Below are 17,397 nucleotides of genomic sequence, written 5' to 3'. Positions count from 1 at the left end.
CGTGTGCTGTGGCAGCATAAACCCGACCAAATCCGAAGTCGAATGCCTTCGGATCGTCTTAAGGGAAGCAGCATCGAATGCGAAATAGAAACGGTATTTTAGAATAAATAGTAAACAATTGCTTGCAATTCTAGTGACAGTACCAAAGTACCAGTCCAGACAGTACCAGTTTAGTTACCAAAATTGTGGAATTTATTAATATAAAAATCTGGAAAAAATATGAAATTCAATGTTTAAAAATTTCAGAGAAAAATTGTCAATTGTGCAATTATTGACACTGGTCTGACTAGCCAATATTTGACATTTAGATTTTGTTGTTGTGTTTTTTTTTAATTTAGATATGTGTAAAATTATTATTCTTGATTTATTTTTACTATTAAAATATATAATAATTATGTTGTTTTAAATAATAGTTTAACTGTGCTTTTAAAATATCTCCTCCAATCAATACTCTAATAAACCCATTTACTAAATCCTTTTGGAAGCAGAAATAACGAAAAGCAGCAGCACCGTTCAAATGTGCTGCAGTTTCCCTCATCTCCAATCCGAAGTCTGTGCCACCTTTGCCGCTTCGTGCAGTTCGTCGGAATTATGCTACCACACACACACACACTAACACACTGTCATCGCTTGCCGGCAGCAAGGCAAGTGTCAGATGAACACGGTACGCGGTTTGTTTACCACGCGCGCCACACGTGTCGGTGTGTGCGTGCAACCGACTCGCTCCGTGCCCGGTTGGTGGGTATAGTACGCTCTTGTGCGCCCGGGTGCGTTACTCTCCGCTTTAGTCGCTTTCTTATTTTTCTAGCGTTAACACACGCGAGCGAGCGCGTACCCGTTGGTTCGCTCGAAACGGCCCCGGCATTCGCGGTTGCGTAAATTTTGATTTCTCCGAACGGTGGGTTTCGATTCGCGCGCGCGCTTACAGAAATTAGCCGTTTGGCTGCAAAGTGTTTGGCAAATGCACCGAGTTTGGGAAGGAAATATTGTTATACAGAAGAAGTGAAAAAAAAAAAACATACCGTAAAGTGCCGTTCCAGTATTTTTGTTGTTGTTTTTGTATGGTCACTGTGGTGCATTGTGCGTGAAGGTGAACCGTTGCAAGAAGGCTTCAGCAAAAAGGTGTGTGTTTGTGGCGTGTGTTTTCATCCGCTTCATCCTGGCCCGTTTGGCAAACTTTCACTGAAAAACACACACGCACAAAATTGCACGACGCATCCGGCATTTTGCGTGTCTGTTATTGTCAGTTGAAAGCAAATTGAAGTAAACAAAGGGTCAAGGGTTGGTTCGAGGAATAAAGTTGCACTGTACTGTCAATATTACCGATCGCTTCGGTACGTCTGACAGGTGTGCTCAGTGTATTTGAATGCCATCAAATTATCAAAAACCGGTTGTGTGCGTTCGAAACAAAAGAGTTCTAGTTTACGGAGTTCCCTTCGCACACAGCACGACAATAGAAATAGACGCAATCGGCGCGAGGGCGAAAGTATTGGTGCCGGTGTGAGTAATATAAAGAGAGTGAAAGAGAGAGAAAGAGGAGGACACGCTGCTGCACACCTGTAGCAGTTCTATGTCTTGTGTACTACAGTCGCAGAAGAACGAGATGGCAGACGCAGCGAGCTAAACAATTCACCGCAGTCCGTGTTCTGTGCGCTTTGTAAAGGGAAGAACAACATAAGGGAATGGGCAAGCCCTGGGAAAGGTATTTCTTCATTACGATCCACCCTTTCCCTCTTCCACGTGTGTTACCTGTGTGCGCGTGTGTGTGCGAGTGTGCCGGCTTGCATCATCCAAGCAGGCAAAAGGTTTTTGTTTTTACTCTGGCGTCTCGCATCATTGTTGTTCCTCTCGAGCCGCGTCTTCTCGAACGTGGAGGAATGGGAGAAGGAGAGGAAGATAGTGCCGCCCTTTTGATAGTGACCGGTGTGTGTGTGTGTGTGCGGGTTCAGGACCAGACCCGAGAACTGGGCTGTATAACAAAAAAAAAAAACGAGAAGCAAAACAAGAGAGAAAAGCTTGAAAATAGCGCAAGATGAAGAAATCTAGTTGATCGTGTGTGTGTGTGTGACGGATCGTATTACTCACCCCTTTGAGCGTAAGAAATGGATCTTCTGATCGATCCTGCTCTCGCTCGCATTAGAACAATAGATGGCGCAGAGGGAGCCAAAAGGAGGCGAAAGTCCGTTGACGATCATGACTTGCTCTACATAGCTTTTCGGCTGAGTAATTAGATTCGATTTTCTGTTCCACCTCGGATGATGATCAAGGCGATGGTGATGGGGCGGTTGATGGGTAAATTAGTCATCAGTGGAGCGCACACACACACACGCGCCCGCACAGAATATAATAGTCTTTGGCATGAAATTACGCAACAAGCGGAGCCTTTCTTTCGCACTTCTACGCACTGTTCAGCGGTGTTCGATCTTTGGCGCTCCTGTCCATCCCGCTCACTCAATCTCCCTTCGAGCGACGCGATAAGGCCACTACTGATCGACTGGCTTCATCTCGTTCACACGCACCCAGTTTGGCGCGGTTGTAGTGGTACCAGTGGGGATGCTTTATTAGAATACGCACCACACACGGTGACACGGTTTTTGCATTGCTAATCAGTCGGGCCTTTTGGTAAGAAAACAGTTTTGAAACGTCCACGCCACGTTTTTCCACGCCACGAGCACGATTGAACCTGTTTCGACGGTGGCGCGAACGATCTCTCCCCGCCAGCGTCCGAGCGTCCATGTATCGGAGGAGCGCTTATCATCAGGAATAAAAAAACCGGTTTATTGGTACTCACGCACACAGAGACACGGGCGCCCGGGTACAAAACTTCGGGGTTTGACGTTTGACTGAGGTGGGACGCCTGAGCCGCTGACGATCGCGATCCGATTTAATGACCGCTAACGATCGCTCATCCTTTCGTGTGGTGTGGGAATTGCAGTGGTGCCGATCACAAGATCACTTTTGCTTCTGCTTTTTTTGTTGTTGAGTCCAACAGCGACGTCCTTCCCCCTCGAAGGCCAGGTAATATGTGTATATCGACGAAATTGGATTCTTAAGTTTAATTGCCTCCTTAATGGACGCCTGGAGAGTGTGAGCGCTGGGGAAAGATCGCATAATAATATACCGCTGCCTGCGGGACGACCCCTTGGACACCGTTGGTTTTTGGGCTGTGTTATTATGAGTATTTATTCTTTCCCCACACTGGGGCATTAATGTTTGTCAAAGCTTAATGTGTACCTTAATGTTAAATACTGTGATTTTGGCCCCTGCAATGAAGATGGAGCTCCAATCGATGGACCGATAAAGTAAACAATAACATTTACGTCGAGGAACCAAATAATCATTGATGCACGCATGCTATCAGACATTTTCTGGGCGCAATTTTGTGCCACGCAGTTGTCGGGACACCCGTTTTTGATTCGATGTTAATGGCAAAAGTATCGTTCGGTGCTTTGCGCCAGATCACAAAGAACATGAAATCATGCAATTTTGCAGAAATTCATTTGCATATGAATCATAATTATCATTTGCTTGGACTGTATGGTTGGTTTTCGCTACGGGCTCAAGTATCTCAAGTATCATCGTGCGTGATTTATTGAGGATTAGTCATGGTGGGATAGGCCTCAAAGTTTCTGTTTAAAGCAGTGATTCGATCCTGTGAAGTTGTTTTCGGAACTAGGACAGGAACCATTCCAGTCTGATATTGTACTCTTCAATGGGATGGATGTCTAGGTTGAAGTTTTGATGATATGCGATGAGAAGTACAAGCAAAATTAGAAGCTCTCGAGTCAAGATGATAGGAACATTCAGATATAGGACCGCACTAGGCAAATCCTCTGTTTAACACCTTCAAACGGCTCACAATATTTTGCAAATAAGACTATTTTAATTTTGAATGATTGTTGATAAAACACAACATTTATCCTTTCAACGTTATCTTCACTCGTTTATAAATGGTTAGAAGTCGCGTTCAAGTGAAAACTGAAAATGAAAAGTTAATGGTTTGTTTACATGGACTACAAAACAGGCTTCAGTATGTAGTTGTTTGCTCCAAACCATGAAATTTACTTATATTCTTAAATGGATACAACATATCAAGCCTAATGAACTTTTTATTATATATTTCGTCACTAGTTTTTCCTATTTCATTAGTAATTTGCTTGAAATTATTATAAAAATTCCAATAATTCTTATTTGGAGGGTTTAAAAGGATACATAATGAAATTGAGTCATTGGAGAGCTCTCTTAGCTTAATTCTGGTAGAATTGTAACGGGAAATCTAAATCTCAGAATAATATTCTCGGTAACTTTGCTTGATTCTCGAAGAAGAAGTCAAGAATAGAATTGAACTTGTACCCATAAAGGTGTTGAATAAAACTCGTAATTATTCTTCTTCTTCTTCTTTGGCTCAACAACCGATGCCGGTCAAGGCCTGCCAACACACTTGTGGGGTTGGCTTTCAGTGACTTATTGATTTCCCCCCATAGCAGGATAGTCAGTCCTACGTATGGCGGCACGGTCTATTTGGGGCTTGAACCCATGACGGGCATGTTGTTAAGTCGTACGAGTTGACGACTGTACCATGAGACCGGCTAGTAATTATTGGTACACTTTTAATTTTGGTAAAAAAATGAAATGAAACACAGGAACTCAGCAATAGTGGTCTGGATTTAAAGACTTCTCTATGAATCATTTCTAAACAGCTACCGATGAACATCTCACAATGCCCTATCATCCATAATTTGCCACACAGTGGATGTGTCTAGCCCCGGTACATTCTGCCCCTGGTTTAATATCTCCAACATCACCGCACCGGGTGCGCAGCACTCCATCCGATTCATTGCATTTTGCGCCATTTGTGCGCAGCATTACTGTGCGATGCACATTTGTGCATTCGTTTTGCATATTTGCATACACCCGCCCCTGCGCGCTGTGCTAATTACAAAGACTGCAGCAGCAGTGAGCAGCAGCAGCAGCAGCAGCGCAAAACGGATGCCAGTCGGCTGTGTCACACATGCCGTCGTTTCATAGCGGCGGCGCGTTACTATTGCCCAGCGCGCGTGAGTGGCTACGTGCACGCGAAGAAGCATCGCGCACATTACGATCGGTCGCGCACTGCCGTCGCGTCAAAGCTTCGCCCGCTGCAACGCGTGCTAAATACGTGCGTTTTGTGGCTGGCCACGGTCGGAAACTAATCCTACACAGTGCACAGTGAAGAAAGCGTGCCATTGTTTTGCACATGTAGTCGTTTAGTTTAATCGTGTAATCTCTCTGCTGATTCCCGTTTTTTCCATTTTTTTAAATCTCGTTTTTAGGAATTTGCCAGTTGCTCAAGTGTCGCACTCGTCCCCGGTGCGCCCCGAAGTAAAGCACGCGATCGACGCTAAACACATACGCGCCCAAGCAGTTGGTGTGATTCATCCCTCATCTGTTGTGGGGTAGATGGGGTAGCGAAAAAGGCCGAGAAAACCCAACCATTCTCGACCGTTTGTGTGGAAAGTGTAGAGCATTTAAGAGTGTACCGTGGGCGCCGATGCGATCGTCAAGTAAGTCGATCACACGCACCCGCTAAACGGGGAAGGAAAATCCCTAAAGCGAGCATAAAAAAAAATAACGCCAGTGAGTGAAACGAAACGAAAAGAGAGGAAAAATCTCCGCGCGCTCGCACGTCAACCCCGAGAAGAGGAAATAGAAATCGTTGCGTGCTGCGTGTGGCTTATGCTGCTGATGATCTATTACAGTGCGTTTGTGTGTCTGTGTGTGTGCGTGCATGTGTAACTGTGCTGTATTGTCGCGATTCCGTCCGGTTTTCCCCATCCCTGCTCGATCTGTGTCACGCGTGAAGTGAAAAGTCGCCCGCGCAACTAAAAGAAAATAGCAAGAAAATACAAGCGCCTTCCCGACAACCATCGCTACTCCAGCGTTTAAGGAGTAGGACGTGTGGTTGATAGTTTGTGATAGTGTGTTAGATTAGTTTTTGCTTATAAAAGAGTGCCCCACAGTGCGTGCGGAACCGGATTGAAGGGGCGGGAAAATAGAGCACGGGCAAAGAAAAACAAGCATTGACCAAAAATGTGCAGCCTACTTTCGCTGGTTGCGTTCGGGTTGGTCCTGCTGGCCGTCCCGGGGCTGGCCGGAACTCGGCCCCAGGAGGTCCGGATCAACAAATGCTGCCGGCTGGGTGAGTTCTACAACGTGGCCGAGCGGCAGTGTGTGGCGGGCGGTATAGCCAAATGGGTGCCACGCATCTTCCTCCCCGCCAAGGGTCAACTGTACAAGGATCTCGGCTCGGCACCGCCGTTCATGAAGTTTGCCGAACAGCAGCAACCGGACACCTGCCCCCGGCCGAACGTGTACGCCGTCGATCTGGTCACGCTGATGGGCAATGGGTCACTGTTCCTCAACCAGAAGCACGTGCTGGTGCCCGTACCGGACTACTGCATCGATGAGAAGGTGGCCCTGGTATGCCCGGAACGTCCGACAGAACTCCCGGCAGCCGACGGTACGAACGGCGGTGGTCAGATGGATTCCCTTCAGGCGCCAGAAAAGACGAGCGTTGTGTTGCGCTGCTGCGGTTCCAACTTTGCGTACGATCGGGGCAATCGGACCTGCTCCAAGTTGCCGCGCGGCCACGAGCTGTACGATTCGCGCATCGTAAACTCCCCGTACGTGGAGCTGAGCTACGGATTTCCGGCTTGCAAGGAGCACGCGATCGCGGGCGCTTTCGAGGAGTCCCGGCTGCAGGAACAAACCGGCTCGGTAACGACCGACTCCGGCAAGATCTTTGCGTCGGGCGAGTTCTGCCTGGAGCATGTGCGGGACGACGATCGGACGGTGTACGTGTTCACGTGCTCCGAGCACTTCCAGCCGGCTTCGGTGCCGATTGCGAAGCAGGTAAGCAAATCAGAAGTCAAATCAATTTCCAGGGCTTGAAGTTGTCGATCAGTCCCCTGAGGGATGAGAGCATTTTCTGCAGAAAAGCAAGGGGATGGTGTTAAATTTTCCACATCATCGCCATCCCTTCATGTTGTAAAAGGTTTTTCCCTGCTGTGATACACATCCCACAAGTCTCGCTTCCCCCTGAAATCGTCCACTCAAAACCCTGAAGTCTAGCAGTGGTCGCGTTGAACCCCTGGAGAGGGGAATGATTTTATCCTCAATATTCAATCTCCTCCGGGCAATTGTTGCAGAAACTCCACTCGTCTCGATGATGGCGATTGTGATGATGATGACGATGATGGCGGTGGTGATGATTTTAATAACATTGGCAATATTGTTTTCGAGGTTTCGAGGGGCGCTTGCCGCACTTTTCCGCAAGGGAAATATCGCTGATGAGAATGCAATAAACGTTTTTCGCCAATTTCTGTGCCCGGTGCGCTCCGGGAACGCAAACAGAAGCGTTGAGAAAAGTAAATACAAAACTCTTGTTGTGTGGCGGGATTGGTTTCAATTTATGGAAAAAAACAGCATGAGAGCAAAATTACTTGTTCAAGTATATTATTGGATGCTTTTTGTTGGGGATTTTTGGAGTTTGTTATTAGTTAGTTTCATTTTTTTCAATGTTTTGTTGGATTTACATCAGTTTTTTTGCTATTCAAATGGTCATGGAACCTTGAAACTCATCCTTCAGACTATCTTTTTGTTATTTTGCTGTTGCATTATCCAACTTCCTGGTAATACTTTGTATTTGAATCACTACAACTTCAATCTGTATCATTTTAAACGCACCCTGAACGATTCTTATCACAATAATCCTCATAATAAACGTTAAGAACCTACTGCAAAGCAAACATTCACTCTCGTCTGCCCCCATAATTCCATCGTTAAAACAATCTCATCGCCACATTCTAACCCTATTTCTCTTCCTGATTTCATCCACAGGACGGCCGGTTGGTCCTCTACTCGGCCGGGCTGCTCATCTCGACCATCTTTCTGGCGGCGACGCTCGCCACCGGTCTGCTCGTACCGTCCCAGCATCACGTGCTGCACTGGCGCTGCCAGACGCACTACGTCGCCTGCCTGCTCGTGGGCGATCTGCTCCTTGCCATCACTCAACTTTCCGGCAACTCCATCACCGGACCGGCCTGCACACTGATAGGTAGGTAGTGGGGTAGTGGGAGCAAAATTATGCAATTATGCAACGGAGATAGGCGCCATTCCCTTTTCTCGTTGCGCTCGTAATTGAGTGTCCCCTAAGATTGGGTAGCGATTGTTTCGGTGGTGAAAGTGGCTTCGTAGCGCAAGTAGTACAAGAGCAGACCCATTTATGAAGGAGAAGGTTATCTATAATTAAGATCTTATTATGTGTTTTTCGCATGCCATGGCGCATGTTTACGAACGGATCGTTTCCGCCTTTTCCGCTTGCGTGGTATTGGAGAGGTGCTGGAGGTCATTTTTCGGGGGGCCACTTCCTGGATGTCGGGGTGCTAGCACGAAGCGCAAGTGTTGATAATTTACGATTTAAAGAAGGCGTGCTGTCGTCCCTTATCAACGGAACTGTAGCAAAACACGACGACAAGGATGACGATCATGGGCGAACGATTATGAGAGCACTCACTGTTATTCTGACATCGTATGTGTGTGTGTGTGTGGGTACTGTCCCGGTGTCGTTATCAGGAATGCGTTTCGAATAAATTTCAGCATGAAAATGGGCACGAATGGGCGAAATCCGGCTCCCACGGACTTTTCGCAATCACGCATTCCGAAACCCCCAAAGCGGCCTGGTTTTTGGATTGTTCCTCCTGTTCTCTTGTCTCTGAGGTTAGAGTCTAATAAATGTTTCCGTGTGCATCATCGCACATCGGCACATGCTCTCCTCCTTACGGGCCCGGGGTTCTGTGCGAATGTAGCCGAATACTGGTACAATTTAATATCACCACAGAAGTGTGCTTCGTTCCGTTGGTCCATTCCGTGCCGGGGAGTACTTTTCAAATGGTCAAATATTTAGCAGGCGATTGGTGGCCTTCCGCTTCCCACCATCACCATCACGCGCTGGCACTGAACTGGTTGGTTCATAAATTATAGATCTCTGCTGATAGGATTAAGGTCGGTAGGTGGAGACCAGAGGGGAGATCTCCGCTGCTTTTGTAACCAAAAGGGGCCTCAGTTTTTCGGGGCGAGAAATTTGTGGAAAATTTCTTCCTACCGTGTCTACCGTACATGTTCGCTCAAGTCGTCGCTCCCAAGGCCAAACGGAGAATTGGAGGTTTTGGAATTTTGATGGATTTATGGTGCACACTCCGGGGTGAGATTTGCAACCCGTAAGCCGAGGGAAATCGGTAGAATGGACCAGTTACGGAATGCTCAAGCAGCTTAGAAGCACGTTGCGATAGAATCAAGCAGAGTGCATTGTACATCGCTGGAGAGAAGGAATGTTTGACATTTATTGTATTGTTTCTGTGATTCAGTAGTAGAGAGTCTTGTGTGCCTGGAATGAGAATCTTTCCCGGAGAATATTAACTTAGGATAAAAATATTTATATCTTATCTTCAGATATCTTTTTCACAATTTCTCTACTTAGATTCGCTCACATGAAATTGATCGAATGTTTGCATTTCATTTGAATGACAAAGTGATAGAATCCTGCCATCCATTTCATTGTGATTCGTTCCGTCCTGATCCATTGCACCCAGCCGGAGAAGATTTATTGAACATTTTATTATACACTGCGGCAAAGTTGACTGCTGGAAGTTAGGTCGTTCCCTTGCAGAAGTCGCACTGAAGGCAACAACATTGAATAGGAAACAATCTATCCGTACCCTCACGCTTACACGTCCAATGCCGTGAAGGTTGGAGTTAGTGAAGTTTGTAAATTTTAGGGAGAATCCGTCTCGCTACTTCCTGGTTTCTCCGTCGTTCCCACTTTTCCCCTGTTTGGATGTAGTTCTTGCCACTATTAAATGTTATTGCAAGCGTGATTGTACGCCCCTCCCGTGTTGGAGGTTCTAAGGATGTTAGGCAGTAGCATAGTAGGGTGTTGCTCGTGTTGCTCATCCGTCCGACTGAGATGTTCCCTACGCGGAGATGTTCGCTGCAGCAGTTCGAATTTCAATTTACAAACCTTCCCTCCGTTTGTCGTTTGCCAAACAGGGCGAGCGGCGGGGCATCGAGTTCTTCCGGTAAGCCGTCCGGGTTTGAATCTGATGTAATCTAAATCACTGCAATCATTTTACTCTGGATCATCTTCGCTCGTAAGCCTGGAATGGTTTAGGTCGTTTTGGTCGCAAAACGAAATCGCCCGAGCCTGCCGGCAAAGGAATTGGACAAAAATTGGACCAATGTACTGCCAAATGGGAAATGGGACTGCTGGACGATTCCTGGACTTTGGGAAATAAACTGCCGCAAGCCCTGGGGGTTTACAGGGGTTTTACAGCACTGTGAAGCTCTAGAAGAGCTTAAGCAAAAGGATGAAGAGCATAACATTTAATCAGAGCAGATAGGGCGCATCATAAATTGAAATCTAAAATGTATGGTTCTCGTTTCTGCTTCGGATTTGGCTGGAGCACCGAGACCGAGATTACCGGGACGGAAATAACCAGTTGAAATTGGAGCCTTTTTGCAGGCTTTCGGTAGGATGATCCCGGGCTGTCCCCACAGATGAGAGAACTTCAAACATTGCTTATGATTAGCGAGGGACATGTGTGTGTGTGTATAAAGTGTTGTAGGTTTATATTAGATTACTTGAAATGCTTTCATCATCATTGGAATGGCTATGTAAATGAGTTTTTCTCCAGCTCGAAGGGGACACATACGTAAGCTATTTATTCTCCCCTTCCTAATGCAAAGCCGACTCATTGGCCCATAGACACCTTGTGCACATTTGTGCAATAAAATTAATCACCTCCATTTGCGCACGGGAAAAATGCCGGGCGCTGGTCTACTCCTGGATGGGTGTCGTCCGCTCCCTTTATTTCGTTTATGGGCAGATGTGGGAGAGTGTTTAAATGGCTAAATGAAATTAATTTCAGAGGATGTCCAGCGATTAGAGCGATTTCAGAGGATGTCCAGATGATGATAGGGGGGCAGTGTGTGAGGGTGAGCATACCTATTTAGAGGTGTCAGTTGCAAGTGGAGGTGTAGGGCGTAAGCTAATGTACGTGCATTTGTTCCGCCGATTAATCTCCAGGAAATAAACACTTATTTAGTATTTGTTATGTTTTTACGATAAATTATATAAAAAATGGTTATTTGATTATAATTTGATGATGCTATGAGTTTGAAGTTCCTAAAATATTTTGCAATAATTACAATTTGAGTGGTAAATAATGTGTTTTTTCACCAATTATTTTAAAATATTTAAATTGTTTTAAATTATCCATGCATTTCGGATCATCTTAGCATCATTGGAAATTATTTTTGTATATTATAAAGATGTCATTTGTAGGCTTTTTGGATTTCCGCAAGGAATATCAGGATCACTCTACTTTGAAACGTGACATTAGTTTTAAGTCTATATATGAAGTTAAACATTCATCACTATCAGCAATCAGTAAGGCTTTCAAATGAATCAGAAGATTGCGCAGTAGATAGATCTGTATTTATTGAAGAAGCTACAGTACTATTTGCTCAACTTTTCCCGATGTTATCGTACCACCAACCAAGATAAAAAGCATGTAATCTTATTACATGGAGCTCGGGTTGGCAACCTAAGCACATCGATCAATATTTATACGAGACGGACGTTCTAACACCACCCTTATAATCAACGCCAACTTCTTGCCTAGAGTGTGTTAATGGTTGTTTGTTGCCTACGTGCCTACCGCTACTAGCACTGGCTATTGATATATTTTATTAGAACACACTCTTAAGAACTCACTCAGCGCACACACCTCCACCTCCAGTAGCCAAGGAGTTGTTGAATCCCCGTGCGAGTTTGCACCTCGAGCAGCATTAAACCATTAAAAGCACGTGTCATCGCCGGAAATCATGGCGGCACAGCAACGGCCCCCGGGAAACCCGCCTGGACATAGGGATAACTCACCAAGCCCTTTTGTTGTTTGCGAAATTGCTTGTTTGCTTTAGTATCTCGTACTGCAGGCGTACAAAAACGGGGGGGTTGCGTGTGTAGGGGGTATAATAATAATACTCTTCTCGGCTCACAATCCTCTTCGAGAGTTCGCCCCCATCCTGAGTTTGGGTGCACAGTAAACTTCCGCTTTGGAAGTCAAAAGGGCCGAGCAGTGCTTGTGCGCTGCCTGTGCAGTCCGTAAGTCAAACGTTTCACCCTGTCTGCATCTTCCGGGATGCGAGGTATGGGGTAGAAACCGCAACCAATGGTCACTGATAACAATAAACCATCGAGAGAGTACCGTGTGCTGCTGGGGGTAAAGTATGGCGCCGGGTAATAATAGTAGCAATCAAACTTCGGTATAATTACCGAAAGTTGTCGTCTCCAGTGTCGGGTGCTCTTGCGGGCTGCTGCTCTTCCTGTGCCATTGCTCGAGATAAGGGGAAGGAATTATTGGCCCTACTCGACGCGGTGTCCGAAGATGCCGAAGGACTTACTGCACTCGTCGCTCGCGCGTGTCTTTCCTTTTCCGGCGGCGTGTGGGTTTTGCGGTGTGGACACATGTACCGGGTGGACAGTGTGGAAAACCCGCAAACCACATTCTGCGGTAAAATCTGGCAATGATGGACGACAATGAGATGTGTCGTTGCAGTGCAGAACCGCTAGTACGCTGCCGATGCAGTTCCGTGGTACAGGGGTGTTGTCATGCGTTCCGTGTTCTGGTTCTGGCAGGTTGCAGAGCAAATTCGCCAGACATTAGAAGGGAACCAATAGGAAAACTAATCGTTTACTGTTCGGCCCTAGGTAACCTAGGGTTGAACATAAATAACGTATTATTGCCGATATACCTCAAACCGCGTGGTTTGCTCGCTCACGCGAAAGGTCCATGAAAACAGGCCTTCCGGAACAGACGTTCCAGGAAATTCGTGGTAAAAAAATCCCTGATAAATAAATTGATTTTAGGCTTTTTTGTCGAGTGCACTTTAGAGTTCTTCCCCCCAGTTCATGGAGTTGCGGGAGCCGCTGTTAGCTTTTCCATTAAAAGGGATATCCATTTGCTGTGGCTACGCAACTCACACCACACAGCAAAAAAAGGAGTGATCTGAGGACCACTCTGGTAGTGTGTTCCGAGGATGCATTAGGTCCGGTGAAGCGTAAAAGAAAGAACTCTGTCCGAAAAATCGTTCGGAGGATCGTTCTCTCCGTGGATGGAGGTTCGGATGTGTTGTGGTTAGTGCTGCACTGGACACTCTCTAGATGGATTAACGGATCAGATAGGACTGGCGAAGAATAGGGAAATAGCAAAAAACGGAGGGTAAACCAGGCCTCTGCTTCTGACGGTTCTGAGGTTGGCAAAATCGAATATTTGACTGTTTACCGGGTGAGTGAGAGGAAATTGAAAATAGCCATAGGAATCTCATCCGGGGGGAGAATTTTTTAATGGAAAAACTACCGCTAGCCTCGAACCGCTGAGCTCCGATTAATACGGCGTTTTGGTATGGAGAACTAACCCTCATCCTCTTTTTGCCTTTTATATTACCGAATCTGATGAAGTAACGGATGGCTTGCAGTGATGGAATTCCGGGACTCGAATTTTCCCGCCCTGGGTAAAGGGAAAATGAAGGAAATGAGTTCACAATAAAAAAAGGAAATAATAGGAAAATGTAAATATGGTCCTATTTTTGCTTTGCTTTTGATGGAAGTGTAAGGAACAGGAACGGGAAAGAAAACCAAAAACACATGCGCCCTGCGGGTTAGAAATGGTAGCAAAGTGGAGAGTTATGGTTTATGGGAAAAATATTCATAGTGAAAGTGGATTTTTTTCTCCTTTTGATGTTCATAATCTGTTGCTGTTGCGTTTCCCTTCTAGGCTTTTTCTCTTATCAAAGGAAAGAGCTGCCAAAAACAGAGGAAAACGAATCTGTCAAAATGGGAACTCCCGTTTGTGCAGGTTAGAATTTTAGTAATTGAGCAGTGATTTTACAACAAGCCTCGCTCGCTCCCCGCCCATTGGGAGATTGTTTGTGTGAGATAGGCTTGCTTTTGAATGTAATCACACTCTACAAGAGTGTTAAAACCCAATCAAGATTTGAATCAAGAACGCGTGTGTCATAAAACGGTGCGTTACAAGCGTACAGCAGCGTGGTCGGGGAGAGACGGCACGCAATGTGTCGTGTAAACAGTGACTTAGTACACACACACACTGCAAACATTTCCTTGTTGTTGATCGTAAAAAAATGCTCGATCAGCTCTTAATTAAGTTCGTCGTTTGTTGCTTTTCCCCAACTCCCACCGGTTTTTCCCCCGGGCTGGTTCTCACTCATATCTCGTAATGAATCGTGCAGTCTCATGGGACGCTCATCGTAAAGGAATGAAAAGTCACCTTCCTATCATTAAATATTACTTCCCCCGGTCCCTTTTCCGACCGTACTTACCTTTCCGTTGCTTAACCTTTACTCGTTTCTTTGAGCCACACGTTGTAACAGTTAAAACGGAAAGTTTTCCCTCTATTTTTGACACCATCTGGACCGGTGGTGGTGGTGGTTTTCATTAGGGCCGCTACAGTACACCGACTGCACCACCAAACCACGAACCTTGAACCACCACGTGTCATAATTTTAGCGGTGCTCCATTATTTCGTGCACGGGGAAAACAGTGCTTCAAATCCCAAATCGCAAAAATAGTCATTTATCAAAATCGTCTAGAACGAATTGGTGGGTTTTTTTTTCGGGTAGAAAGGTTTGAGTAATACCACACACACACAAACAGCCCTGGAATGCCGGAGAGCGAGAGACGGCAAGGTTTGCAATTTAAATTTAAAATTAAACGTAAATCTACCGGAACTATACTACGCTTGTACTTCGGTATTCGGTGACGCACGGGGGTAGATCTGCGGTTGTAATCGAACCGTGCGTTTGAAGGTTTGAACCTGTCTCTTTAAACGCTGCTTAGAGGATTCCTGCCCAGCGTTTCGGTTCGATTGTACGGATGTTCGCATACGAAGAAGTCCCTCACCGGGGGACTTTGGCGACAGAACAGGGATTCGAAAAGGGATTTAGTTTAATTTTACGCTTTGGCACTCGTCGTCGTGCACGAAGGGGGAAAGAATAATTTGTGCAATACGATGCGGAAACCGCTTTGAAAGCCTCGTGCGCCTAGTGAGGAGCTGCATGAAGTATCGGGTTTTCGAAACCGCGTCAGCGACATTGGCGAACATTCCAATTTCTCCTCCTCCAAATGGCAACTGTAAGGGAAATTCTCCAGGACAGAGTGAACGGGGAAACAGGTGGAAAGATGGCACCACGAGTTTGAGCCAATTCCAGACCATGCATTTCCTCTCGCGATTTGTAATGGGTGTTGATTTATGGGCAATCCAGGCAAAACGGCCGAACACGGACCAAGGGAAAGCCTGGCCTTTTCCTCCCCAGTGTGGCCTGCTGGATTGTAATTTGGAAAATTTATGATCCGTGATTCGTGCGAAGGAAGAAGCGTCGGTGGAACATTATGATTGTGCTGGAGGAATGTGATTTGCCTGCGAGAAAGGGGGAAGAATTCGCCACGCATCATCTCACTCTCCTCCCCCTAGGAATATCACACAAACAACCTTTCTCTCGCTCTTGGTACTTTGCAATGTTGCTTCAATGGAAAGACTGAAAGCTTATGACGCGTGGAACGGACGAGGTGCATGATGTGACGAGTTGGCTCTTTTTTTTGCACTCAAACCATACAGCCGCCCCATTGAGGGATGTAGCATTGACCGACGAGCCCGCTTCTCAGCTCTTGACATCAAACGCATCCCACACGTGTGGGATTGGGTGGGCGGGCAAATGTCACGAGTGACGGGGCGAGTTTGATGTAACTCCTTGTTGTCATATTGTACCTCTGTTCGATGTAATGGTAGGGTTATGGATGCGTTCCTTTCTACAAGCTAGAATCGTGTTCACCTCTTGAAGAGGGGATGCCCGTTGGAAAGTATTAGCTGTAGCAAAATGTTATTTATTCATTGCAGAAAAGGGGAATAGGAAGGCACAATTGTGCAGGCTGGTTCTATGACAACAATTTAAAACATTGATTTAATTTGTTTATTAAATTAAGCTCACTGTCTTGGGTATTATTGTATAATTCAAAGATATTCAGAGATACATGTCGAGTAGGAGAAGAAGATTCATTATTTTAAGTGAGGTGAATTAGAGTAGAATAGAATGAATAGGACTATAAGCATTTGTATTTTTAACATGCTCCTTTGAACCTCTTGACAAGAATTCCCTTCAGAAATACTGTAAAGTAACACAGTGACTTGGGCCGGTCTGGTGGTACAGTCGTCAACTTGTACGACGTAACAACATGCCCATCATGGGTTCAAATCCCGAATAAACCGTGCCCCTATACGTAGGACTGACTATCCTGCTATGGTAACAATAAGTCACTGAAAGCCAAGCTTCATTAGTGGGTACTGGCAGGCCTTGACCGACAGCGGTTGTTGTGTCTAAGAAAAAAAAACATAGTGACTCACTCCAATACACAGTATCGACTAGCAACTAACTCTTTTGCAATTTGATTCTGTCCAACTCACCGTATGGACTAACTAAACTTGATTTATTTCACTCTCTCTCTTCGAGTTGAATAACTCTTTTGTTATTCTACTCAAACTCAACTCAAACGCTCCTTGTCGTTTAGCTACTGGCTCTTTTAGGCTCTCTTGATCCGAATAGTGGCTCGCTCTTATGTGATTCAATTCATATCAAGTGATTCGTTTGGCAGCCCAGAGTGTGTGAATCGAAAGAACTTCGTTGGAGCAAAAGCCTTCACAAAACTTTACATAAAAAGCCCCGAGTGTGATTGAATTGAATCACAAAAGCGTCATAAACACTCTTCAATTAGAGTTGAACTCAAACCAGCTCTTACATCATTCAAATCACTCACTCTAACTCACAGCGCTCTTTGCAGTTTTTTTTCAGCCGTTTTAAACCAAAAAGCAAAATACTTCAATAATATTCCAGAACTCTAGGCTGCTATCATGATTAAAGCTACTGTTGCACATGCAATGCGCACCGACTGCATCTAGAACGATCTTACCGAACATTGCCCCTCAACGTTGTGTCAGAATGGCCCACCAACTCGCCCACTCACACTAGGCGAAGCGAAGGGGTCCAGTAAACTGCAATTAGCAAAACGACGATCTTTTCACACTTCCCAGACCCCCGGGACAGTGTTCGTTTGCTTACGCTGGTGTGAAAATGACGATGATGATGAGTTCCTCTCACTTCCTCTCACACGACCTGACGGCTTGCAATGCAATCGCACTCGTTGCACTCCGTAGCGTGTGTACTGTATGTCATTGTTCCCATTTTCTCGATTGGTGTCAATATTGACCATGCGACACCCTCTGCCAA

The 17,397-nt window shown here is 45.7% G+C and overlaps 1 protein-coding gene across 1 annotated transcript; it reads left to right on the top strand.

Moving 5' to 3' along the window:
• Positions 1 to 761: 761 nt before the first annotated feature.
• On the top strand, positions 762 to 8,095 carry LOC121601991 (probable G-protein coupled receptor Mth-like 1; the record flags this gene model as incomplete). The annotated part of the gene is made up of 3 exons (XM_041930776.1): positions 762 to 1,122; positions 5,313 to 6,891; positions 7,879 to 8,095. Coding segments are annotated over exons 2-3 (1,039 nt in total), but the record flags the coding sequence as incomplete, so codon positions are not given.
• Between the last annotated feature and the right edge of the window lie 9,302 nt (positions 8,096 to 17,397).

The sequence above is a fragment of the Anopheles merus genome, unplaced genomic scaffold (assembly GCF_017562075.2).
Source record: "Anopheles merus strain MAF unplaced genomic scaffold, AmerM5.1 LNR4000261, whole genome shotgun sequence".
Taxonomy (NCBI): domain Eukaryota; kingdom Metazoa; phylum Arthropoda; class Insecta; order Diptera; family Culicidae; genus Anopheles; species Anopheles merus.
This window is presented reverse-complemented; position numbering and strand designations above follow the sequence as displayed.